A 24,993-nucleotide genomic window follows, 5' to 3' on the forward strand; every position below is an offset into this window, starting at 1 on the left:
CAGTTTCATGTTTCTCAAGATAATTCTATAATTTGTCTCACTTTGGTGAAATGGTCTCATATAACAGGACTCTACCAGCAAAATTACATTCCACACAACTTATCATTACTAAGACCTGATAAATCATTGACTGAAAAAAACTAATTCTTCTCAAGACAATACATACACCTCGTTTGGAAAGTCCACTAGAACTAGAGGGCTGGCAACAACATAGTTTTCCTGTCTACATATCCTCACTTCTCCCTTCCATCTTCTGAATGGAACCAATTTAGAATCGATTTGCTGTTTCTTCTGGCATTTACTTAATTCCAGAATTCTGAATAGCAAATGCATAAAGTAGTAACTATTAGCTTCTCATTAGATAATTTCTCCTTTCCCATACTTATTACAGTAATATTGTAATTTTGGGTTAGATCTATATTTAGTGTATACATTATTATGAAATAAAAATATTCTCAGATGAGTGTTATAGATATTATGAATATCATTTTCTTTTTCTTGAAATTAATTGCGTTGAATTTCATTGTCAAATAGCTAATTCTTCCTATACCTCTTAGTCCCTCAGTTCAGTTTTGTAACATAATGTAGCAATTGCAGTTTATTTTTCTTGGAAATTTTCTTACCAGAGACCTCCATCCCCACCCCCTTTCCATGTGGGCTGGTTTCTCTCTAGACCTACCATACAACTATCATCCTAGAGTGTCTGTTTGTCATCATCACTGAAACTCTGCCTTTCTTTTGGGTTGGAATTCTTGTTTCTTGAATCTCTCGTCTTTTTTCTTGGTTTCTTTCCCTTTGGGTAGAACACATTATCCAACATGTCATAAGGTTAAAAAAATGATGCAGAGGCTGAGGACATAGCGGTGGGAGTCTTGTAGTCACGTAGAATCGGTGACGTTGCCCTCCAGGACAGCTGTTACCCAGGCATTTCCCTTTACCATTATCCTAGAGACTCCTTTCACTATCTCATGCTGGGTTTCCTGCTTTCAAATTTCATGTGTATTTTGTTTTTGGTTTTTCTTCTTGGTTTATTTCCCTGGTTGAGTAGAAAGCATCCTTCAGTGGCTTCTTGAGAAAGGATAAATTTTGGGGCTCTTGCATGTCTGAACATTTCTTTATTTTACTATCATGCTTAACAGACGACTTGGCTGGGGTTAAAATTCTGCACTGGAAATGCTTTCCTTCTGAATTTTGATGGCATTGCTCCATTGCCTTCTGGCTTCTAAGTCTTTGTGTTGAGAAGCATAAAGTCACTCTGGTTCCTGATTTGTGTAAATGTGATCATTGTTTTTTCCATTCTAGAACTTGATTATTCTCTTGTCTGTTACAATTTCCCAAGGATGTGTTTAGTTGGATCCACTGCATGGGTGGTATTTAACTGCATTATTTCTCTAGTGGCCTTCCGTCTAAAACAATTGCCCAGCCATTTTTTTTTTCCTTTCCTGACTCTGACAGGTCTGAAGAGTCCATGACACATGTTCAGTAGAATGTCTCTAAAGTTGTATTTGTTTCCACATAATTAAATTTGGATTAGAGTTTTTGGTCTGAAATACTATAGGGCTAATACTATAGGGCTATCATATTATCAGTCTAGTTTGTCTCAATACAAACTAGATGTAAGCTTGACATACGTTTTTAACACATAAGGTTTTGGGCTCTGTGCTTATTCTTCAGAGGTAGCCAGTCCATGGCCACTATCCACCTGGTCCACTGAAGGCGCTCCATTAGATGTCTAGCCTTGCCCCCCGTCTTTCGCATGAGTGCTGCTAGAAGTCCATGAAAAAAAGTTCATGGGAGTTTCCCTTGTGTGTGGGGCTCCCAGAGTCTCTTTTTTATTTTTTTATTAACATATAATGTATTATTAGCCCCAAGGGTACAGGTCTGTGAATCACCAGGTTTACACACTTCACAGCACTTACCATAGCACATACCTTCCCCAATGTCCATAACCCAACCTCCCTCTCCCTAACCCCCTCCCTCCGGCAACCCTCAGTTTGTTTTGTGAGATTAAGAGTCTCTTATGGTTTGTCTCCCTCCCAATCCCATCTTGTTTCATTTATTCTTTTCCTACCCCCCAAGCCCCCAACGTTGCATCCCCACTTCCTCATATCGGGGAGATCATATGATAATTGTCTTTCTCTGATTGACTTATTTCGCTAAGCATAATACCCTCTAGTTCCATCCACATCGTCACAAATGGCAAGATTTCATTTCTTTTGATTGATGCATAGTATTCCATTGTATATATATATACCACATCTTCTTTATCCATTCATCTGTTGATGGACATCTAGTTTCTTTCCATAGTTTGGCTATTGTGGACATTGCTGCTATAAATATTCGGGTGCATGTGCCCCTTTGGATCACATTTGTATCTTTAGGGTAAATACCCAGTAGTGCAATTGCTGGGTTGTAAAGTAGCTCTATTTTTGACTTTTTGAGGAAGCTCCATGCTGTTTTCCAGAGTGATTGCACCAGCTTGCATTCCCACCAACAGTGTAGGAGGGTTCCCCTTTCTCCCCATCCTAGCCAGCATCTCTCATTTTCTGACTTGTTAATGTTAGCCATTCTGACTGGTGTGAGGTGCTATCTCATTGTGGTTTTGATTTGTATTTCCCTGATGCCGAGTGATGTGCTCCCAGAGTTTCTATTGTTATTTTCACACACATTGGACTTTTAAGGATTTGTCATAGTATCAGTTGTTTTGTTACCCATTCTTTTGGTATCTACTTCCCTTCCCTGCCATGTTCTGTCACAGGTGACCCAGTTTGAGTGCCCACTTCTTCTCAGAGGAGCTTGCCACCATTTTGAATTCTGGTTACCTGTTGTCTTGCAGCCTCAAGCCTTTCTGATAGGCTCAAAAAAAAGCTTACATTATCTAGCTTTTTGTTGTTGTTGTTAACATGGGAGGAATATTCCCTTGCAACCGTCCCTATCCTATGTGAAAGCAGAAATCTGAAAACATTATTTAAGGATACCAATACTTTGCTATAAATATTACAAAATTGATGCTTATTTTGTTGTCTAACTTCTTGAACAGTTTATTTCCTCTTAATAATAAAAAGTTTGAGGCTAAAAATATTCTAAGTTCTGGTTGTGTGTCACAGGTTCTGAGTTTTCTCATTTTCTTTATTTCAAAAATAGGATAGAACTCTAATTCTTTGACCTAAGAATTATTTAAGATTCTGCTTTATAACTTTATTTTTTAAATGATTTTATTTACTCATTTGTGACAGAGAGAGGCAGAGAGAGCACAAGCAGGGGGACCAGTAGAGGGAGAGGAAGAAGCTGACTCTCTGCTGAGCTGGGAGCCACATGGGGCTTGATCCCTGGACCCTGGGATCATGACCTGAGGGGAAGGCAGAGGCTTAACCATCCAAGCCACCCAGGCACCCCTCAGCTTTGTAACTTTAAATGTGCTTTAAAAGGGCTAAACATGTGTTTTAAAAGGGCTAAAAATCTTATGTGAGATCTTAGTATGTATAATTATAAACAACACACATACATATCCACAATATATGATTGGTGTATAAGGGAAGAGTTCTTTCAGAGGTCTCGATCTTTCCTGTTTTCTACACTTATTTTCTTCCACCTAGTTTGTGTTGAGACATGTCATTCCTTCTCTTGGCCCCTCATTGCCAAGTTCTTAGCTTGATGCAGTGGTTTATAGTATGAATTAATAGCCAATAAGAATTTTCTTTTCCCTTAATTTTATTAGGTATTTTGGACTTTTTTCCCATGAAAATGACTGTTTAGTCCAATTAAGAAAAAAAAAAAAACACTACCAAACGCTATTCAGGTTAAAATAGGAATTGTACAAAATTTATACATTAATTCTGGAGAAGTGACATTTTAATATAAGATCCTTATATCCAAGAACTTGCTTTCATTTCATGTTCATATCTTGTTTGTGTACTTCAATAGAACCTAAACATTTTTTCATCTTGGTTGTGCCTCTTGTTAAAATTTATTTTATTTTCACAGACCTGTACCCCTGGGGATAAAAATATATGTTTATAAAAAATAAAAAATTTAATAAAAAAAATTAATAAATAAAATTTATTTTATTCCCTGTCATAATGTGAGATATTTTTTCTAATTTCCACTCTTACCTAGTGATCATTCTTATAGATGTTTATTTATTTTTGTATATGTAGCTATTTAACAAATTTCATCAATTCTAGTAGTTTTCATTAGGATGCCCTAGGTTTAATGAGATGTAAAACCACATAGAGTAGAAGGATAAATACAAAATATATCCTTTTATTTTATTTTTAAGAGAGACTAATAAAAACATATAAGGTTCCCAGTTGATGTTGATGCTTCTGGTCCAAGGACCATAGTTTGAATAACAAGTTTCCAGAACCTTAATTCTTGGATTTTGCTACACATTAGAGGCATCTGGGAAGCTTTTAAAAACCTCAGAGCTTAGAGGTGGGAGCCAGGCATTAATAGTTTTTGAACAGTCTCAAGTAATTCCAGTTTGCCGCAAAGTTGTGAAACCACTGTTCTAGACCAGGGGTTAGCAAACTGTGGTCCACAACAGGCCAAATCCTGTGTTTTTGTAAACAAAATTTCATTGGAAAGCAGCCATGCTCATGTTTACATATTGTTTTATTGCTATTTTCACGCTACTTGGTAGTACTGAGTACTTGTGAAAAAGACCATATGGTTCACAAAGCCTAAAATATTCAGTATCTGGCCTTTTTCATAGAAAAAGATAAAGAAGAATAGAGTCCCCTTGTCAACTCTCCTGTGTGGGATTTTGCTAGAAATTACTGTTTCTGGAAGGCCCTACTTTATTGAGAAGGCTATTCCTTTTCAAATCTGCCCTGCCATGGCCTAATGCATTGGTTTTTCTAATCCAGTGTGTTATCTGAAAAACTCTAATTCCCAGCAAATTAATTCAACAAATATTTACTAATCTTTTGTGTGGCAGGCACTTGGGATACTTAAGGAAACAAAAAGGACAAAAAGCCATGCCTGTATGGACAGCTTTCATCCTAGTGGGGTGTGGGGGTAGGGGACAGTATAAACTAGTTAAATATGGGAAATACACCCTGCATTAGATGGTAATGATTACCATGGAGAAAATAAAGCAGAGAAGTCCTTGTGAGAGGGTGGCATTGGAGCAATAATTTGAAGGAGGTAGCAGAGTGAGCCATGTCGAAATCTGAGGAAAGAACCGTCTTCCCAGCAGAAGGCACTGACAAGAACAAAGGTCCTGAGGTGGTGCATGCCTGGGGTGCTAGGAAACAACAGGGATGCCAGTGTGGCTGGAAGACAGTTAAAGAAGTGGGAGTGTGGGAGGAAAGGTGATCTGTGAGAGAGGGAGCAGCCGAATAGTCCAGGGTCCTGTAGGCTTTTGTGATGATTTTGGCTTTTACAGAGGAAGATGGGAAACCAGTGGAAGGTTTTGAGGATCCAGTGAAGTGACGTGATAGATTTTTTTTTTTTTAAGATTTTATTTATTTGAGAGAAAGACAGTGAGAGAGAACATGAGCGAGGAGAAGGTTAGAGGGAGAAGCAGACTCCCCATGGATCTGGGAGCCCAATATGGGACTCGATCCCGGGACTCCAGGATCATGACCTGAGCCGAAGGCAGTCGTCCAACCAACTGAGCCACCCAGGCGCCCCGATGTGATAGATCTTTAAAAAAAAAAAAAAAAGAAGTTATTTATTGAGGCAGAGTGACCAAGGCACAGTGAGAGCGGGAACACAAGCAGGGAGAGTGGCAGAGGGAGAAGCAGGCTTCTCGCTGAGCAGGGACCCCTTCAATGGGGGGGCTCGATCCCAGGACCCTGGGACCATGACCTGAGCCAAAGGCAGATGCTTAATGACTGAGCCACCCAGGTGTCCCTGAGGTGATGTATCTACAACAGGATCAGTCTGGCTGCTACATTGAGAAAAGACTGAAGAAAGCCAAGGGCAGGCTCAGGGAGACCTCTTAGGAGGCTACCGCAGAATTCCAAACAGGAGATTATCGTGGACTGGAACAGGGTGGAGGAGCAAAGTTAGTAAAAATGAATCCTGGAGACTGTCCTCAATTCAGTTTATAATTAGTGTCCGTTTCTCGCAGATCCTGGCACTCATTTGTTAATTTTCCAGGTTTTTCTTCTTTTTCTGTTTTCAGGGTTAATACCAGCTTGAATCAGATTTTATCCTAAAAACTCAGTTGTACTTAAGTATGATCCTATAGCCAATATATTTAAAACGCTGTGGATGCTTGGTAAGTTCTAACAATGAATGCATCTCGAAAGTCTTGGGTAGAACAAGATGGACTGTATTTATCTTCATATGCCTATGTTTTCAGAACCACATTTCTATTATCATTGCTTTATTTTCCCCCTGTAATTAGCATACACACCCACACATGAGCTATTTCACGTTCTTTAGGTTTAACTAGGGGATGGGAGGTAGATTTGTGTATTTTCATTTTAATTGTCATAGCCCAATATTGAGCTCTTTTCCTTAAGGGTTTTGTTTCAGAATGTATCTGCAGTGACATTTCTTTCTCAGAAATTCATATATATAGCTGCAAAGATATGCTTTTACAAATTTACTGAAGAAGAATAAACACAGGAGATGAAGTGGCTCTTCAGGAAAACATCAAAGACAGCTTGAAGAGGAAGTTAGGTAAAAATATTATTTGCAGATCAGCTTTTTATAGCTAAAAAATATAAGATACCAATCAAAAAACTATTAGTACCAAAAATACTGTATTATTGGCACAAAATTAATATATAGAGAAAGAATCTGCATATATAAACAAACAGAAGATGTAATGGAAGAAAGATCCACTTAAAATAGCACACTGCCAACAAATGATGAAACAACTAGGAAAAACTGCTCTCTGCCTACACTTTGGGACCATCAGCTAGAGAGCTTAACAGAACAATAAGAAAGAACAGTGCCCAGGTGCCATCCCCAGAATTCCAATTTCATTGGTGTGGGGAGGGGCCTAGGCAGTATTTTCTTAGAGGTCCTTACTTTTCCAAAAATCTCTAAAGAAACTGATCCATATGAAGCAAACAGAATAATACGATGAGAATCAAAGAAACCTTGAAAAAAAGGGAAAATGACTGAAGATTATAAAGAGTTTACTTCTCCCTAAAATAGGCTATCAACTTGATACGGTTTCATAAAAAGACTAACAAGATTTTTCATTTCCGAGCTAGGCAAACTTATTCTAAATTTGTGTGGAAAACCCAAGTGAGCAAGAGTGGCCAGGATAACTCTGAAAAAGGAAGATGCTGGCAAGGAACTTGTCTGACCAGAGATGGACTACCGCATCAGTAAGCAAAGGTGGATTGGTCCACTGGAAGATAACAAATGTTCTGAAAGGACCCAAATGTAAATGCAACTTTGGAATGTAATAAAACGACATTTCAAATCAATAGAGAAAAAGATAATTAATTCAATAAAAGGTATTATGTAATGAAGTTGCTTTTTTTTTTTTTAAAGATTTTACTTATCTATTTGACAGAGAGAGAGAGATCACAAGTAGGCAGAGAGGCAGGCAAAGAGAGGGGGCAGCAGGCTCCCTGCTGAGCACAGAGCCCAATGCAGGGCTCGATCCCAGAACCCTGAGATCACGACTTGAGCTGAATGCAGAGGCTTAGCCCACTGAGCCACCCAGGTGCCCTGAAGTAGCATTTTCTAACCAAGGGGACAAATGTTAAGTTTATTTAATAAAAGGTCATTTGGGTAGCCATCTTAGAACAACAAACTAAAGTTAGATTTCTAATGTGGAATACATTCCAGGTGGGGCAAAGATCTAAGGACAAAAAATAAAACTCTAGAAGAAGGGAAGTGGGGGACACCATGCTGAATATGTATGATGCAAAAATCCCAAAGCCATAAATGCAAAGATTCATAAATTTGATCGCATGAAAATACCAATTGCCACAGGTTAAAAATACCAGAATTAAGTCAAAAGACAAATTACAAAAAGGAAAACAAACAAACAAACAAAACAAAACAAAACAAAACATGTGCAGCTTCTCTCACAGACAAAAAGCTAAGATCCAAAACCATGCCTGTAATAAAAAAGACAAGCAATAGAAAAATAGGCAAAGAATAGAAATAGTAAAAGTCACAGTGAAAGAAATTCAAATGACTATTAAATATATGAAAATATGATCTTACTCAAAATAAAAGCACTTTATAAATATATTTTTATTTATCAGGTTGGTGAAGGATGTGAGGAAGTGCATCACTGGTGAGAATTTAAATTGATATAACTTCTTTGGAGGTAATTTGGTGTACTTGTTTGTGCTAGATACAGTCTTGCCCCAGTAATTTTATTTCTAGGTATTTTTAAGTGGGAGAAAAAAAAAAGAGCAAGATGCAGAACCTTTTGTAGAGTAAGCTACCTTTTGTGTGTTGGGGGGAAATACAAAGTTTGTTTGTTAAATATACTGTGTGTCTTTAAAAGGATACTTAGGAAGGTGGTTATAGTAGTTGCCCCAGAAAGGGGAACTGGGAAAGGAGGGACACTTCATGCTCATTTGTTCACTCTTCAGTAGCTTGTGCATATATTACCGATTAAAAAAAAAAAAAACTGTAATAAAGTCAGCCAGATCCGGGAACTGTGTCCCATCAAATACATCCAAATAATTTATGCCCCATCAAATGCAAATAACTCAGCAGACACCATTAAATACAAATAACTACTTTACGGTTCATAAGTCATAAAATAATTGTTAAAATTGTCTATATTCCATATTATTCAGAGAAACCTAACTTTATATTATACTATTTGCTTCCATCCTTTTAACACCTTCATTAAGTTGTTAAAAGTTCATAAGAATGAGGTTTTGATAGTAATCACTTATGAAAATATCTAACTGCATAATGATTACATATATATATATGTATATATATATATATATATATATTTAAAGATTTTATTTATTTATCTGACAGACAGAGAGAGATCACAAGCAGGCAGAGAGGCAGGCAGAGAGAGGAGGAAGCAGGTTCCCTGCCGAGCAGAGAGCCGGATGCAGGGCTTGATCCCAGGATCCTGGGATCATGATCCAAACTGAAGGCAGAGGCTCTAACCCATTGAGCCACCCACGTGCTCTATATTTTATTTTAAAACAGAATACATTCTTTAAAAGTAACTAAAAATCAGTAATTATTAAAACATACAAAAGCGAATCATGATCTCTTACCATGTCTCTCTATATGGTGCTCTAGAACATTATTTTCTAATCTAATTTCAGTTCAGATTTTGTTAAGATTAGTGGGGGTGTTCAGCCACCGATCAATCGCACTTTCATACTTCCTTGGTTCTTGCAGCCAGTCCCGATGCCACCTGAGGTTCGCTATAACATTTGAATAGTTCTGCCCTACACTTTGTTTCCACTTGATAAACTGCTCTTTATTGTATTGGTGGACAGCGGCAGAAACCTTAGGGTAGTTAATAATGGAACGAAGCTTCTGATCCAAAGAATACGTAACTTCTGGAAATTTTGTAGCAATATTTGTTAGTTCATCTGGATCTGAGGAAAGATCTGGAAGAAAAAATGGAAATAGCTATCAAAATAGTTGCCAGTTACAAAAACACATTTTAGATTGCCATTACTCTGTGACAGATAATGTATTTGAATTTATTTTTATTTGCAGTTCCTATTAGCATAATAAGATGAAGGACAATATAAATGGTAAAATAATATACCAAAGGTTAAACACTCTTCTAAATGTATGTCCAAATTACCTTCCTACCATCATCCTGCTATCTCATTTTTTTTTTCTTATCCTTTCCTAGATGGCAGAGATAGATCTCACTAGTAAACTGGCTTGGCCCTAATTCTTCCTGGTTCTGATGCCTTGTTTTGACACACAGAGAAAAGAAATAGTAATGCTTATATTCTCCCATTTCAACAGCTCCAAATTTTCTAGATGTAAGAATTCTTTACATAGTCAAGTCATAGTCTTGTAAGTTCATTTACTCTTAGTTTTCTATATATTTTAGCATCTTGTGCTTGGATTTTTGAAAGTTCGGTGCATCAGCACTGTCCATTTGAGCAAATAGCCACAGAAATAAGAATGTATCTCATTGCTATCACCAAGAAAATAACAATAAATATTTCAGAACATAAATACCCTTTTTACCCAGGTAAAAGGAAGACAAAATATAACTATGTCAATCTAATTGGAAAAATAGCAAATCAAAGATCTTACGACAATTTACTTAAGATAATAAATGAACAAAACCTCTGTGGGCGTATGTGGTACATTTGCCAGAAGGGCCCTGAAGACATTTAGGACTTTGTTAGATGATTTCAGATGGTACCTATTTGGGAAAGGGAAGTCAGTGAATAAATCCCAGAGAATACAGGAAAGGCAGGCTCACCCCCTGATACTTTGATAGTCACATCTGCTTTTTGCAGAACATGTCCAGTGAATGAGCAAGACATGCCCATTACACAAAAGGATGAAAACGGAAGGATTTCCTTTTTTTTTTTTTTTTTTAAATTTAACAGAGAGAGATTACAAGTAGGCAGAGAGGCAGGCAGAGAGAGGGAGAGGAAAAGCAGACTCCCTGCTGAGCAGAGAGCCCGATGCGGGGCTCGATCCCAGGACCCTGAGATCATGACCTGAGCCGAAGGCAGAGGCTTAACCCACTGAGCCACCCAGGCGCCCGGAAGGACTAACTTTTGACACCAAGAATCTCCTGCTCTTAGGGTAAAGGGGAGAGGGGGAAGTCAATCAGTTTAGCCCCTAAAGAATTATTTGGAGTTAATGATTTTGACATTTCTAACTGGAAAGGAAACTTAGGGAGAAATGAATATTAATAATGGCATGTTATATGTGAAAAAGAGAGGCAAGGGATAAGTAAAACCTGAATTTAATAATGTTGCTTTAAAATTAATTCATAGAGGAGCGCCCGGGGGGCTCCATCGGTTAAGCATCTGACTCTTGATTTCAGTTCAGGTCATGATCTCAGGGTCCTGGGATCTCACCCCACATAGGGCTTTGTGCTGAGAGGGGGAGTCTGCTTGAGAATTTTCTCTTTCCCACTCCCTGTGCCCCTCCCTCCTGTGCATGATCTTTCTCCCTCTCTCCAAAATAAATAAATCTTAAAAAATTAAAATTAATTCATAGAATAGTGAAGCTAGCAGGCATCTTTGTGGAGAAGGAGCATGGATTTTGAAGTTAGACCTGGGTTAAAATCCCAGCTCTGTCATTAGCTGTGAGATCTTGCACAGGTATTTGAATCCCTCTGATTTCTAGTCTTCTCTATAAAATGAGGATATTGGTATCATCTTAAATAATAAATCAGAATGTCAGGCTTGGGGTGTCTCAGTGGGTTAAGCCTCTGCCTTAGGCTCAGGTCATATCTCAGTGTCCTGGGATCGAGCCCTGCATCAGGCTCTCTGTTCAGCAGGGAGCCTGCTTCTCCCTGTGTCAAATATTTGACTACTGTGTCAAATAAATCTCTCTGTCAAATAAAGAAAATCATTAAAAAAAAAAAAAAGAATGTCAGGCTTCACAAAATATAGGGGTTGGGGTTAATATCCAGGACAGCTGAAACCAAGGGATAATGAGAGGGTGTGGACTACTGTTTGGGAAAGATAACCTGCATCTTAGAAGAGACCCTAATCAGCGAAAACCACAGTTTCAATCTTGAGACCCCGATCAAAAGTCTTCAGACACTTGGTCTGGAATTCAGAGGATCTGCAAAGAAGCTGCCCCCTCACATGGGCAACCTTTTGTAGATGGTCCTGGCATGAGAAGCAGCAGGTATTTATTTAACCACGGATGACTGGGCCTCTTGAGCAAAACTATGGAGGACAGCTCATTCTGTATACTACCACACTAAAGAAGATACCAACAGATTTACCAAAGAGTTGAGGCAGTACTGAAGTGCCATCGGAGTAGGTGATATACTTCCATCGGTTAGTCCGCAGCATGTAGGTGGAAGCATTCACATTGCATCCATGGAACTGACTCAGAATCCAGGGCGGACGCAGGTTTTTGAATTTATGTTCATTCTTTAACGTTTCCGATGCTAAAGGCAGCAAAGAGTATCCACTCAGGTTCTGCGGCAGAGGAGCTCCAGCAATATCTATGTAACAAAATAGTATTTTTAAATAACTTATTCTTCCACTAGTTGAAATATTCATAAATGACATCATTACAAGGTGTGGATCATATATGGATTTGGTAAATAGAGTGCCTAGGTCCAAATGCTCACTTCATTAGCCATATGCCCTTTCGACATGATTGCTAACTACTCTGAACCTCAGTTTCCTCATCTGTAAAAGGGGAGTAACAATCATACCTCTACCTCATATGCTTATTTTAGGTTTAAATATGATAATTTATGTAAGGCTCTGAGAATAGTACCTGATAAGAAACGTTCAACAGATATTAGTCAGTCCTTTATTTCTGAATGACAAATAATTACAGCTGTTTCTTCCATTTGTTCCACTAGATATTAAGATAAAAGACCTATATGAGAAAGGGTTTTAGTAGTCATCTATATGTTTGCAAACAATGATTAAATGTAAGTAGGTTAGGGGTGCCTGGGTGGCTCAGTGGGTTAAAGCCTCTGTCTTCAGCTCAGGTCATGATCTCAGGGTCCTGGGATCGAGCCCCGCATCGGGCTCTCTGCTCGGCGGGGAACCTGCTTCCCCCTCTCTCTCTGCCTGCCTCTCTGCCTACTTGTGATCTCTGTCTGTCAAATAAATAAATAAATAAATAAAATTTTTTTTTTAAACTAGGTTATTTTATTGTCAGTGAAAGTTTATTGCTGATACTTTTCATAAACCTGTAAGGATGGTATAATAGTATGCCATTTGTCCCAAAGTTATTTGATGACATACATTTTTACCCTCAAGTAGCATATTGAGGGGCTAGTGTTTTGCAGAACATATATTGGAAATCTTGGATTATACTGATCTAGGGAAAAATAATTTATTTCCCCTTATCAAATATAAACAGATAAACTATAACATGAGAAATGTCTAACTTAAAAAGTGGCATTTTAAAAATTGCTTTTAAGGTATTTGGAACTCAAATGATGTTTTTCCTATAGAAAAATCACCATTAATTATGACTGGCTACTTGGATAGTTCCAAAATGAGTCTGCAGTTGCTTTTCCACCCCTTTTCTGGTTTCTGTGTTCCATGGTTAAGTATAATTAAACATTTCCAATGAAAAATAGGAAATAATATATCTGACATGCTAGAACTTAAACAAAATTGAATAAGAAAATTAACATGACTAAGTATTTGAGGACTAATAGGCTAATTTCAGGAAAATAAGGAGGTAGAGAAAGACCTCTATAAATCTTCCAAAGGTACATGTTTTACATATATGTAAAAGTCCATATTCTCCCATTTCCTTGGAAGGGGCATAGTACAAGTACTAATTTTCTGCCAAATAATCATAATTGTGGACTTTTTGAAGAAAGAAAGAAAGACCAGAGATAACTGGTTAAAAACAAAGGAGTAAAGACATTTAAGGGGAGGTGCATGAGAGAAAGGGACTGCCCTAAATAAAACTCACTTCAGCTACAAGACAGTAGGACACGACTGTGAGGTCTACCGTAAGGAATGCGGGTAGTGAGGGAGCAGACTGGGTCAGGCTGGTCTGTCTGGTAGTCGTCATGTAGCCCCACTAGTGAGGCGTAGGAAGGGAGAGAAGAGGACTTCGAAGATGATTGGGAGGCAAGGACCAACTGGTATATACCCAGGACTGGGAAGTTCCTGTATTCAGCATTTTAATAACCTCTGAAACTTAGCAATGCCTTATTTCACATCTGTTGTTAGCCTAATCTTCCTAAAAGAAAATTGGGAAGACTAAGAAAATGGACATGGTTCTGTGTTTATATGGGAAGTCAGTAGTAAACTGGGGTAAGTTTTTTTTTTTTTTTTTTAATTCATTCAACAACCTAGGTGCTGTTCCAGGTGTAAGGAAACAACAGTGGAGAAGGCAGGTAAGCTCTCCTGGAGCTTATATTCTAATGCTGGGAGACAGATGGACAGTCATGGCATACAGCACTAAGTGCAATTAAAAAAAAAAAAAGGGCAAAGGAGACAGTGATGGCGAGTATGTGTTCAGGTGCTGTTTCATATAGTGCGGTCAGGGGAAGGCTTCTCTAATGAGGTGACATTTAAACTCCAAGGAAGGGCCAGGGCGAGTCCTTAGATCCCTGGGGGAAGGGCTTCCCCCCAGGAAGAGCAAATGTACAGACCCTGAGGCAGGGGGAGCCTGCCGAGTCCAGTCCCCAGACACCAAGGAGCTCTGAATAGGCTGGAGCAGAGTAGGTGAGGGGTACAACGGTAAAAGAGGAGTGAGAGGTCATGTTGGAATCTCAGGTGCAAGGAGAGATTTTGAATTTTACTCTTTGTGAAAGGGAAACCAGCAGAGACTTTTGAGTAGAAGCCTGCCACTCCCGTTGCTAAGGATCGCAGGGTGAATTGACTGAAAGCGGTCTGAGCAGAAGGTGGGAGCAAGAAGGTACTGCAGCAGTCCGGGCAAGAGAGAACGGTGACTTGTTGCCAGTCTAATAGTAGTAGTATCATATACCTTTGTAAACTGATGAAGAAAGAAACCAATGTCAAATATTCACAGTATTTAATAACTAACTACTTTACATATTTATTAACTTTTCTGTGCTGCAGGAAACAGGGTATTCACTTCTCATCTATTTATCAATGATTTCCTTAAAAGCACTTTAGCTTAAACTGCATTTCAAAAAGCTCTTTGATCTTTGTTTAAAACCATTTTCATGTTTTTTTTTTTTTTTCTTCTGGCAGATCTGTCATTCTAATACTGTTTTAAGTAAGTTTGATCTTTCTTGGTAGTATAAGCAAAGACAAAAAGTAACTGCAGGATTCTCAACAAAGTGCCTTGAATTTAAAACAGTCAACAAATGGGGAAAAATGCAGACCTGGATATATAGGATGGTTTCCTGAAGATTTCTTCCTGAGCATAGGAGAAGATAAAAGATTAGACTGGTATGGCAATGATGCAAACTATGTACATTTTTTAGGGCATACCAAAGAATAAAAACTACTAACAATGATAGCCTAACATTTAATTGTTTGCCATGTTCCAGTCATTGTTTTAAGCTTTGCAATAGCTGCTGTTATTTACATGTTATTGATAAGAAAATTGAAGACCAGAGATGTTAAGTAACTTGCCCAAGGCCAAAACTGAAGGAGGGATTTGAATTTAGGCAGTCTGATGCCAGGTCTTCTGGATTCTTTAGTACTACAACACAAGTCTTGCTTTACTGTAGTACTCAACTTCACAATTTTTTTTAGATAATAAAAGTAAAATAGTCTGTGTAGAATGCTTCTCCCAACCCTCCACTACATCATGTAGCAGGAAGCATTTTGCAATCTGAATCCCTTACAATAAGCATTCTTTTACACACAAGTGCATTTTTATATAATTACATTTTCATAATTCAAAAATATGGATTTATCTTTTATGTGAGGGGAAGGCAGGTGTTTTACAAAAAAGATCAATTATTAAAAGAAAAAAACTCACATGAAAATATGTTTAGAAGAGAAAATCAGAACTATTTTAATTTTAAAGTGAGACTCCCTTTATTTCTAACTGAGCCAAAAGATGCTGCTAATAGGTTATTAGAGAAAAAAAGATACGGGGGGGTGGTGTAATTTTTAAAGAATAATCTCTGAAGTGCTATCAACTTTAATAGTATAAAGAGTTCCTGTTCATAAAAATGGCACTCTTCTGCCAGTATTAGAAAATGATAGTGTGATGGTATACCACAAAGGACTATTAAGATAAACAGGTTAAGAATACCCTTTCTACTTTATCATAAAATACCATTTTATAGGAAAGAAAAAAAAAAAACTCTTTTGAAATACCTTCTGTATTTTTCCCCCAATTTTTAAAATTAATTTTATTATGCTGTGCAATATTCGTTTCAGATGTAGTTAAAATGCCTTTTAAAAACTATTTGTAAATTCAGACTTTTTAATAAAAGCATTGTAGCCTCTTAAAATTTGAACAGGCTCTTCATAGTAAGATAGGTTTAATAGAACAGGAATCTCAATTGGTTCTTCCTATTTAATATTCTTCTCTCTGAGATTCGTATGATGTAGGGAAGAGGAGGTCTGGTTTGAGGCTTTAATCTAAGATATTTAATCCCATACTCCGGGTGTAACTTAAATTCATATAAAATAATACAGCTATGGCTAAGCTAATAAAGAAAGGGCCTTTAGAATCCTAAGAATACATTATGTTTTATATCTGTTGTAAACTCCTAGTTGGCTAGAAGAATCAATAAAATTGACTATTTTTTACCCAATCTGTTTCTACCCAGTATTCATATTGTTTCTAATTCTTTAGCTTAATATGATATTACAATAAATATCCATGGAGATAAATCTTTGTATATAGCTATAGGTTATTTTCTAAAATTGGAATTTCTAGGTCAAAAGGTATGTGTATTTCTGAGTAATTTGGAACAAACTGCCACATTGCCTCCAGAAAATCTGTGCCAGTTTATACTTCTAGAAGCAGAATAAGGAAAGGCCTAATTCCAATAAAAGATTTTCTAATTCTTTTTAATCTTTGAAAACTTTATACGTGCAAGAAAATTGATATCTTCTTGTTTTAATATTTTTCTGACTACCGAGTTTGAACCTTTAAAATATCTTAGCCATTTGAGTATCTTCTCTTGTGAATTGTTTGTTTCTATCTTTCAGTCACTTTTTGAGTAGGGTATTTCTCTTTTTCCTATAGATTTGTAAGAGCTCTATTAATATTAATGCTTTATCATTTGCAAAAATGTTAATTTTAGATAAATGATAATATTACCATGCTGTTTCCTGGCTCCAACGTAAGATTCTTGCTGTACCCCTTCATCATTCTCTTTCTACCTTATCTCTGGTTAACATCTGGTCAGTAGGATGTTTCAGTGCTTTATATAAAAAGACCTATGCACGGATATTCTCCTTCCTGCCCCAAACACATAAATGTAACTTTTCCCTTTTGGTGATAAAAATATTTGTAATGAAACATATTACAAGCTGTGCTAAGTCTGAAGAGGCTAATTTCCAGTTTAGAATTAGAGAGACATTGATTTTTGGCTTAATTTCCTTTACTCTAGTTGGGCAGATATAATCAACACATGATGTAAATGCTGTTAATATATTCTGTAGGGAAATGTGACTCAGAAGTCTATTACGAAGAATCAGTGAAAGATAAAAATAAGTAAAAATCTACATAGAACTGTGAGTTTTAGAAAATTGTAATAATTAACAAATTGTAGGAAAAAAAGAAGTTGGAGAGCACCTACATAATTTCCAGAAGAGGTGGGAAGGAATGGGAGGAGTTTCTGGGAATGTTTGGTTTTGGCTAATGAAATGCTTACTGTCATACAACACAAATCCAGGGATAGGCAGGTAGTCTCCTAGGTGGATAATAAATTATCTCAACCTAAGCAGTTTTATTTAGTGTTTTCTTATATAATCTGTTAGCTAAATACCTTGGGAAATCTTGCAGATGCCTTTTAACTCTTATGATGTATAAAATGGCAAGTAGTGTTAATGGTGGATAAAAATGTAGGGAAGCAAAATTTGCACTGTAGGCAAATATAAAACAACATTTAAAGAAAAATCACTTAAATATGCATAATAATCACCTTACATACCAGGTGATAGGCTGACTAAGCATAGGTAGGACTCACTGCAGACAGCTCCCTGTACATAATGGTCAGTTGACCTGCTAGAGTCAGAAAGACAGGCAAAATGTCAAATACCACTAGCAAATATAGCAAGGGGATACTGAGAAAGAATCAGCCCAACCTTTCATGATTGGTTTGCAGTTCTGGTCACTGTCCTTCTAAAAAACAGAACAAGGCTAAAGAGTTCAGCAAATTTGGAAATGGAGTTGGGGGACTTCTACCTGAGGAAAAACTAAGGGAGGAAACTACAGAAGAGATGCCACCATCAAGAAGCACCTGTTCCTAAGGGCCCCTTGGTGGCTCAGTTGGATAAGTATCCACCTTGTGTTCAGGTCATAATCCCATGGTCCTGGGATCAAGCCCCCCTCAGCAGGGACCCTACTTCTCCCTCTCCTGTTCCCCCTGCTTGTTCTCTCTCTCTCTCTCTCTCTCTTGCTCTCTCTGTCAAATAAATACATAAAATCTTTTAAAAAAGCACCTTTCCTAAAACTATAAAGGTTATAATAAGAGAGACACAAACATACATAATCATACATACACTTCTTATCAAAACAGAAATGAGGAAGCAGTCAGGATTGCCTGAAGAGTGAGGGAGTCAGGAAGTGGCAGAGATACAGCTAAGTGTGATAATTGCTTTGGGATGTAGGGGAACCAGCAAATGACAACCAAGAAACTGAAGAGATTAAAAATACCATCAGGCAAAAGAAAAACAAAGAATTGTGTTCAAATATACAAGAAGTGATTTAAAATAAAAGAGAAAGTGAAAAGGTATTGAAAAAAATTAACCCTAAAGAATTTTAAGGCCCTGGAATAGTCTTTAGTTAAATGAAGGGAAGGACTTTGTAGCAGAAGGAAGGAGATAAAAAGGAATTTCTTTCGTCTTTGGTTTTCAGATACATGTTTCTTTCACATTTCAATATATACATATGAAACATATATATCTTATGTCCTGTTTTCTTTCACTAAAATCTATTTATAAATAGATGGTACTTTTTGTAATTGATGGTGCCTTAGAAGAATTTCAGTATTTAAATGTTACTGAATTTAAAGTAGTCTGCTAAATTAGATAGAGGCTAACAATGCTGTATAATTTCCTCTGAATTTACTGATGGTGTTGTTCTATTACCTTCAACAAAACTGTTAACTACCCCTACCCATATGTTGCTGTTCTAGACGTATGGTTCTGTTTATACACATTAAGAAGCTAGTGAAGTTCTTAGGACAGACTAATCTAAAGATTCTGAGGAGAAACGGGTTCATATGTTAGATTAAGAGGCTTTTCTAACACTGTACAAGATTAGTAGTTTCAAAGTGGATAAAATAATCCAGAAGGGAACTACTTACACTTCTGAGAGATGGTGGTAGAGAATCACATGTTGCGCAAATCCTGTGAGGTTATGAACCTGAATATCTTCTGTGGCTTACGTTATAACCATGCCATGACTGTGACTCTTTTGAAGGGAAAAACAACTGTATGCTACAGGAACCTGAGGAGTTGTCGTCCTCATTTTTTCAGATGTGGATCTGACTCACAGTTAAAAGAACTGCTCAAGGTTATGAACAGGTCGGCCAAGTCCCTCTCTACTTATTCCTTTTCCAACATGATTACAAATAAATACTTACAGGATTGTGGTACTTACCAAGCATAGTCGGGTAAATATCCACAAGAGAAACCACACTGGGTACTTGTAGGTTGGCCTTAATTCCTGGTCCCATCATCAAGAGTGGAACGTGGGCACTCGCTTCGTACATACTCATTTTATAAAACTGACGATGCTCCATGGCCAGCTCTCCGTGGTCTGAGGTATATATGACAATAGTTTTCTGAAGAAGATCTAACTGGCGAAGAGCTAAAATAATTTCTCCTACAACACGAATCAAGATAAACCTTAATTAATTAGCTTTTAGTTTGTGTTCCATCACAGTAAGCTCATAACAACTCGACCTCGCAAGAGGGTGATTGCTAACATCTGAATGTCAGCCGGTGTTCTTAAGTAAGTTATGCCACACTTCATGTGCTGCTCTTCACCTGACAGACAAGACAGAGGAAGGAGAAAATACGGTACTGATATTTGGAGATGACGCTGGCTTGGTTTCTATGTTCCTATCAGAGATTGGGGAAAATGTTTTTCCCCTTTGTGACTTAAATGAAAAAAGAAAGACAACTCTAGATGTCAGTGCTGTGGTGTGTCCCAATGAAAGGACTGGTATTACCACCAAGCCACAATTTATGCCCCCGTGGGAGGTCAGAATCCTCCTCCCTGCTACCCTTTCTCCTACACCCCCAACAGGCAGGTCAGACTTAGTATATTCTTGGGTAGGGAATAACTGGACAGTAAAATTCCTCTGACCAGTCCCTGTCTCTTAGTGTCCTCCTCATTGTAATTAAGAGAATCACAGGAAGGCACAGTCCAGAGAGAAGAATCATCCGTATTTGCCAGTTCCCCAATCCTGACCTACAGGGGTCTGTATTATGAATATAAAACCCACAGGTGATTCTGAGGTCCCATCAAACTGAGACCCACTGTTCTATGGAGTTATTTACAGAGCATAGAACATCAGAATCTTTCAACTGGACAAATATAATGGCTTCTAAATTGGTCTTGCCCCTATACCTCTTTCTTCTCTAACTCTTGTACCATTGGGGTGGCTGTCTTTTTAAAATATTTGATCATGTCTTAACCCAGCTTAAAACTTCTTCAAAACTTCCCATTGTCTAATTCTTCAGCAAGCTCAGCACCCTCAACTACCCTCTAGACCTATACTTCTTATAGTCCTAAACGACTTAGAATTCCTAAACTAGTCATAATTAGGTTAGATTTTCTTGCCTCTGTACGTTGTCTGCTTTCTTCTGTGTGGAATGCCTTTTCTCTCACCTTCTACTTGGCAGATTCCCATTCTTCCTCTAGGACCTAGCTCAAGCATTATCTCCCTGGTGAAACTGCCTGCTCCTCCAGGTAGACTGAATCGCTGTCCTCCAAGGCCTCTGCAGCCGTAGTTACAACTCACGTTACAAGGGCTGGTGTTTGTACTCATCTTGTACATATTTGCTGAGTTCTTACTATGTGCCAGGTACCATGGATCCAAAGCGAGGCACCTGGGACATGAGCTTGGTTAAGACTGAGATCCCTTGGGGCGCCTGGGTGGCTCAGTGGGTTAAGCCTCTGCCTTCAGCTCAAGTCATGATTCCAGGATCCTGGGATCAAGCCCCGCATTGGGCTCTCTGCTCAGAGAGCCCCCCCTTACCTGCCTCTCTGCCTACTTGTGATCTCTCACTGTCAAATAAATAAATAAAATCCTTAAAAAAAAAAAGACTGAAATCCCTGCTCTCACAGGGTCCCCCTTGCTCAAGGGAAGCAGACAGTAAACAAGCAAATAGACAAAATAATTGACAATTATGATGTAAATAATCAAGATGACAAGGCAGAGAATAGGTAGGATGGTATACTAACTTGCGGTGGCTGGGAAGACATCCCTGAGGAGATATATGAACTGAAAGCTAAAGACTGAGAATAACCAGCCATGTAAACAGCAAAGGGAAGAGCATCCCAGGCCCAGGGAAAAGCACATATAAAGACCCTGAGGTGGAGCAAGAGCTTAGTGTTTTTAATTAAAGTGTGATTTCTTAATAATATTCAATTAGTACCTCCAATGCCCTAGATAGTGCCTGATAGCTAGCTAGTGGGCACTAAATATTTGTAGAACAAATATAGTGAACAGTAAGAAATACTATTTGGAGGTGAGACTAGTGTGGATATAACAATGTATGACATATTTCATAAACTCTGTAGTTGAAGTGAGCTGCTGCATTTTTTTTATTAATCAAAGAGACTTCAAGAGCTATTCCCATAATCCCTGCAGCAACATTATATATATAATATTTTACCTTAGTAGATACAGATGAATGGATAACTGCAAAATTTCCAAAGTGATTTCCAGGGTGCAATGGGTGAATACTGACTGACATCAGAAAATTTGAGAAACAATTCAGGATTAAAGAAATTTGCTTTAAATATTAAATGTATTTATAAAATCCTCAGGACTTTTAATTCATATTATACTTGATATATTATAAATAATACACCCATTTTTTTTGCTTTCTGATTTATACTTTTCTATTTTGGGCCAATAATACTTTTTAAGAATCAGCCACCCGTTCCCTCTCAAAATTCACTTTGTACAAAAGTGTGCTTCCCACACTTCACTAATATGGTTTGCTCCACTCCAAAGTATAGCAAACTATGAAAATAACTTGTTAGAAAAATTGATTTAAAAAAAAAAAAAAACAAGGGTTCTTCAATCTAAAGTGGAAAATGCCATTCACTCTACAAGTGAGTAGGCAAAACACTTTCTTGACACTCATCTTATGGAAGCAGGTAGGGTTTTGAGCTGAACTAGGGAAGGAGACTGGTATGATACTGGTCTAGAAATATACATTAAAAAAAAATGATGTCAGTTTTAGTTAAACTCTAAAGGGCCTGGGAAGAATGGTTTTGTTTTCTAATTATTACAAGTCTGGGAGAATTCACAAGATTCTGTGACTAAACTCATCTCTCAGGATCTAAGCTGCCTTACAATTTACCTGTCACATGTGTACCTGTGTCACATATGTACTGATTCCTGTTTATTTTATTTTTTTAAAAGATTTTATTTATTTATTTGACAGAGAGAGATCACAAGTAGGCAGAGAGGCAGGAAGAGAGAGAGGGGAAAGCAGGTTCCCCTCTGAGCAGAGAGCCCAATGCAGAACTCGATCCCAGGACCCTACAATGATGACCTAAGCCAAAGCAGGTTCCCCTCCGAGCAGAGAGCCCAATGCAGGACTCGATCCCAGGACCCTACAATCATGACCTAAGCCAATTAACCCCCTGAGCCACCCAGGCACCTGTACTGATTCCTGTTTAAAGCAGGTAAAAAGTTTTGTGTCAAGCAGATAATAACCTATGGTCCTGTCTTTATGTACGAACAAACCTGCGCATTTATTAATTTATGAATATTTAAGATGAAAAAGACTTCTTAGTCCATGATTAATAATACAAATTATCCAATTTTTATATGGGTCAAGATTTTTATAGTTCTAAGCCTTTAGCACCCAGCAACTGTTGTAAAACATTGTCTGAGGAAGTTCATACAAGTCAACAACCAGCATGATCACAGTTTGTTGGAAAAATATTATACTTTTTCTTCATTTAATTGCTTATTAAATATACCACCTACCAAGCATGGCATCTGTCTCAGCACACATGGCATAATAAAAGGCTCTAATATTTTTAATTTCTTTTTCTGTAAACTTTCCAGTGCAGTTTTTTGTATAAGAAGAGTAATAATCTATAGGGTGCATTTCTGACAGAGGTGACCACTTTGGGATTTTGATGGCATCATAAGAAACCTAAAAAGGAGAGAAAAACAAGGTAGTTAATATTCTCTCTTCCAACAAGTATGTATGGTGAACAAGACAATACTTAATTATTTGGGATTGTAGAGGTATGTAAAGAAAATAGTAAATCAAATACACAATTAGGAACAAATTGTTAATATTACTAGGGACAACAAAAGATATGTATTAATATCCATATATAGAGTCACAAAAATTGTTTTTATAATTGCACATGACAAAGAAAAATATGAGCTATATTAGACAGTGTTCTAGTCCCGAAAAAGTATCCAAGCTTTTTATTGGTGTGACCAGTTCAAAATTCCAGAATCAACAACCTCAGAATCTAGACTGTTTCCCAATAGTTTGCTAGTAAAACTGCCAATATCTTTTTTTTTTCTCTTTTTGAGATCCTGTCTTTACTGTTTCTTTTATTGTTTTGTTATGTTATGTTATATTAATCACCATACAGTACATCATTAGTTTTGGATGTGGTGTTCCATGATTCATTGTTTGCTCCATGTAATCTGTGCCCAACTTAATACCCATCAGATTACTGATTTTTTTAATACTTATTTTATCTATGTAAAATTGCCCCTTTGTTTTTTGTCAACCAGTTATTGGCCATATTTGATTAACTAAGCTACAGAATTTTCAAATTTGTTTTTAAAAGTGATCAAAGAAGCAGTGGCCAAGTACCAATAACATACAGTTTATAATATTAACTTGTATTTTTGAGCACACTATAGTGTACTTACCTTTTTAAGCCAATAAAGAGATGTATGAAATGTTGAAGATCCAAAATTTTCTCCTGAAGATGGGGAAGGATATGGATGTGGTAAATTTAATCCCAAGTAGAGAACAAACGGTTGAGTGTAATTATTTGCTTCCTTTCTTAACCAATTCACTGCTCTGTCTGTATTCTTCCAGTCCCTTTCCATTACTCTTACTTTAGTCTTTTTAGGGATAAGATTAACCACAGGTCTGCCTTCTTGTCTGAGTAAGAAAGCAACATCTCTTGTCCATGCTTCAACACGGTTGCTGAGGAGGCAAAAAGACAGGTGTATTATAAGGTACTAAAAAAGATAAGAAAAAAACTGACTAAGCATAGATATAAGAAAGCAATATGGAAAACAGTTTTTAGACTCAGTCATGTAACTATTCAGGTTCACTACACTAGATCTCATTAAGAGAGTTACTGAAACTTGCAAACACAAAATCCAGGGAAAAAAATGATGAGAATCAAATATTCACCTATGTATTCTTTAAAACGAAGATAGATTATTTAGAAGAGTTACTTTTTCTTATAACAACACATTTAATAATATAAAAAATAGTTCAAGTTCCTGGTATTTCTCCTAAATTTTCTACCAATTTGTCTTTTTTTCTGTCAGAAGGAAGAGAGGTTTTTATTTTTATTCCAGTATAGTTAATATAAAATGTTACATTTGTTTCAGGTGTACAATACAGTGATTCAACAATTCAATATATTACTCAGTGCTCATCAAGATAAGTGTACTCTTGTCTCACTCAACCCCCAACCCCTCCTCTCTCACAACCATCAGTTTATTCTCTACAGTTAAGATTCGGTTTTTTGGTTTGTCTCTTTATCCCCCCTCCTTATTTGTTTCTTAAATTCTACATATGAGTGAAATCATATGCCTTTGTCTTTCTCTGACTGACTGATTTCACTTACCGTAACACCCTCTAATTACATCCATATCGTTGCAAATGGTAAGATCTCATTTTTTTTTAGGACTGAGTAGTATTCCACTGTGTGTGTATGTGTGTGTGACATCTGCTTTATCCATTCATCTATCGATGGACACAGGTTGCTTCCATAATTTCGCTATTACATATATTGCTATAATAAACAAATGGGTGCATGTATCCCTTTGAATTAGTGTTTTTGCATTTTTTGGATAAATCCCCAGTA

The 24,993-nt window shown here is 37.3% G+C and overlaps 1 protein-coding gene across 2 annotated transcripts in view; it reads right to left on the reverse strand.

Moving 5' to 3' along the window:
- Positions 1 to 8,658: 8,658 nt before the first annotated feature.
- Positions 8,659 to 24,993, reverse strand: part of ARSK (arylsulfatase family member K) — a 41,114-nt gene continuing 24,779 nt past the window's right edge. For both annotated transcript variants that reach the window (XM_082723933.1, XM_082723934.1), the window contains 5 exons: positions 23,816 to 24,098; positions 22,901 to 23,072; positions 19,324 to 19,548; positions 11,855 to 12,079; positions 8,659 to 9,521 (listed from right to left, as the gene is read on the reverse strand). In XM_082723933.1, coding sequence (XP_082580059.1) covers positions 9,232 to 9,521; positions 11,855 to 12,079; positions 19,324 to 19,548; positions 22,901 to 23,072; positions 23,816 to 24,098 — 1,195 coding nt within the window. In that variant the 3' untranslated portion in view covers positions 8,659 to 9,231. The remainder of the gene's footprint in view (positions 9,522 to 11,854; positions 12,080 to 19,323; positions 19,549 to 22,900; positions 23,073 to 23,815; positions 24,099 to 24,993) is intronic.

The sequence above is a fragment of the Mustela nivalis genome, assembly GCF_964662115.1.
Source record: "Mustela nivalis genome assembly, chromosome: 3".
NCBI classification, from domain to species: Eukaryota; Metazoa; Chordata; class Mammalia; order Carnivora; family Mustelidae; genus Mustela; species Mustela nivalis.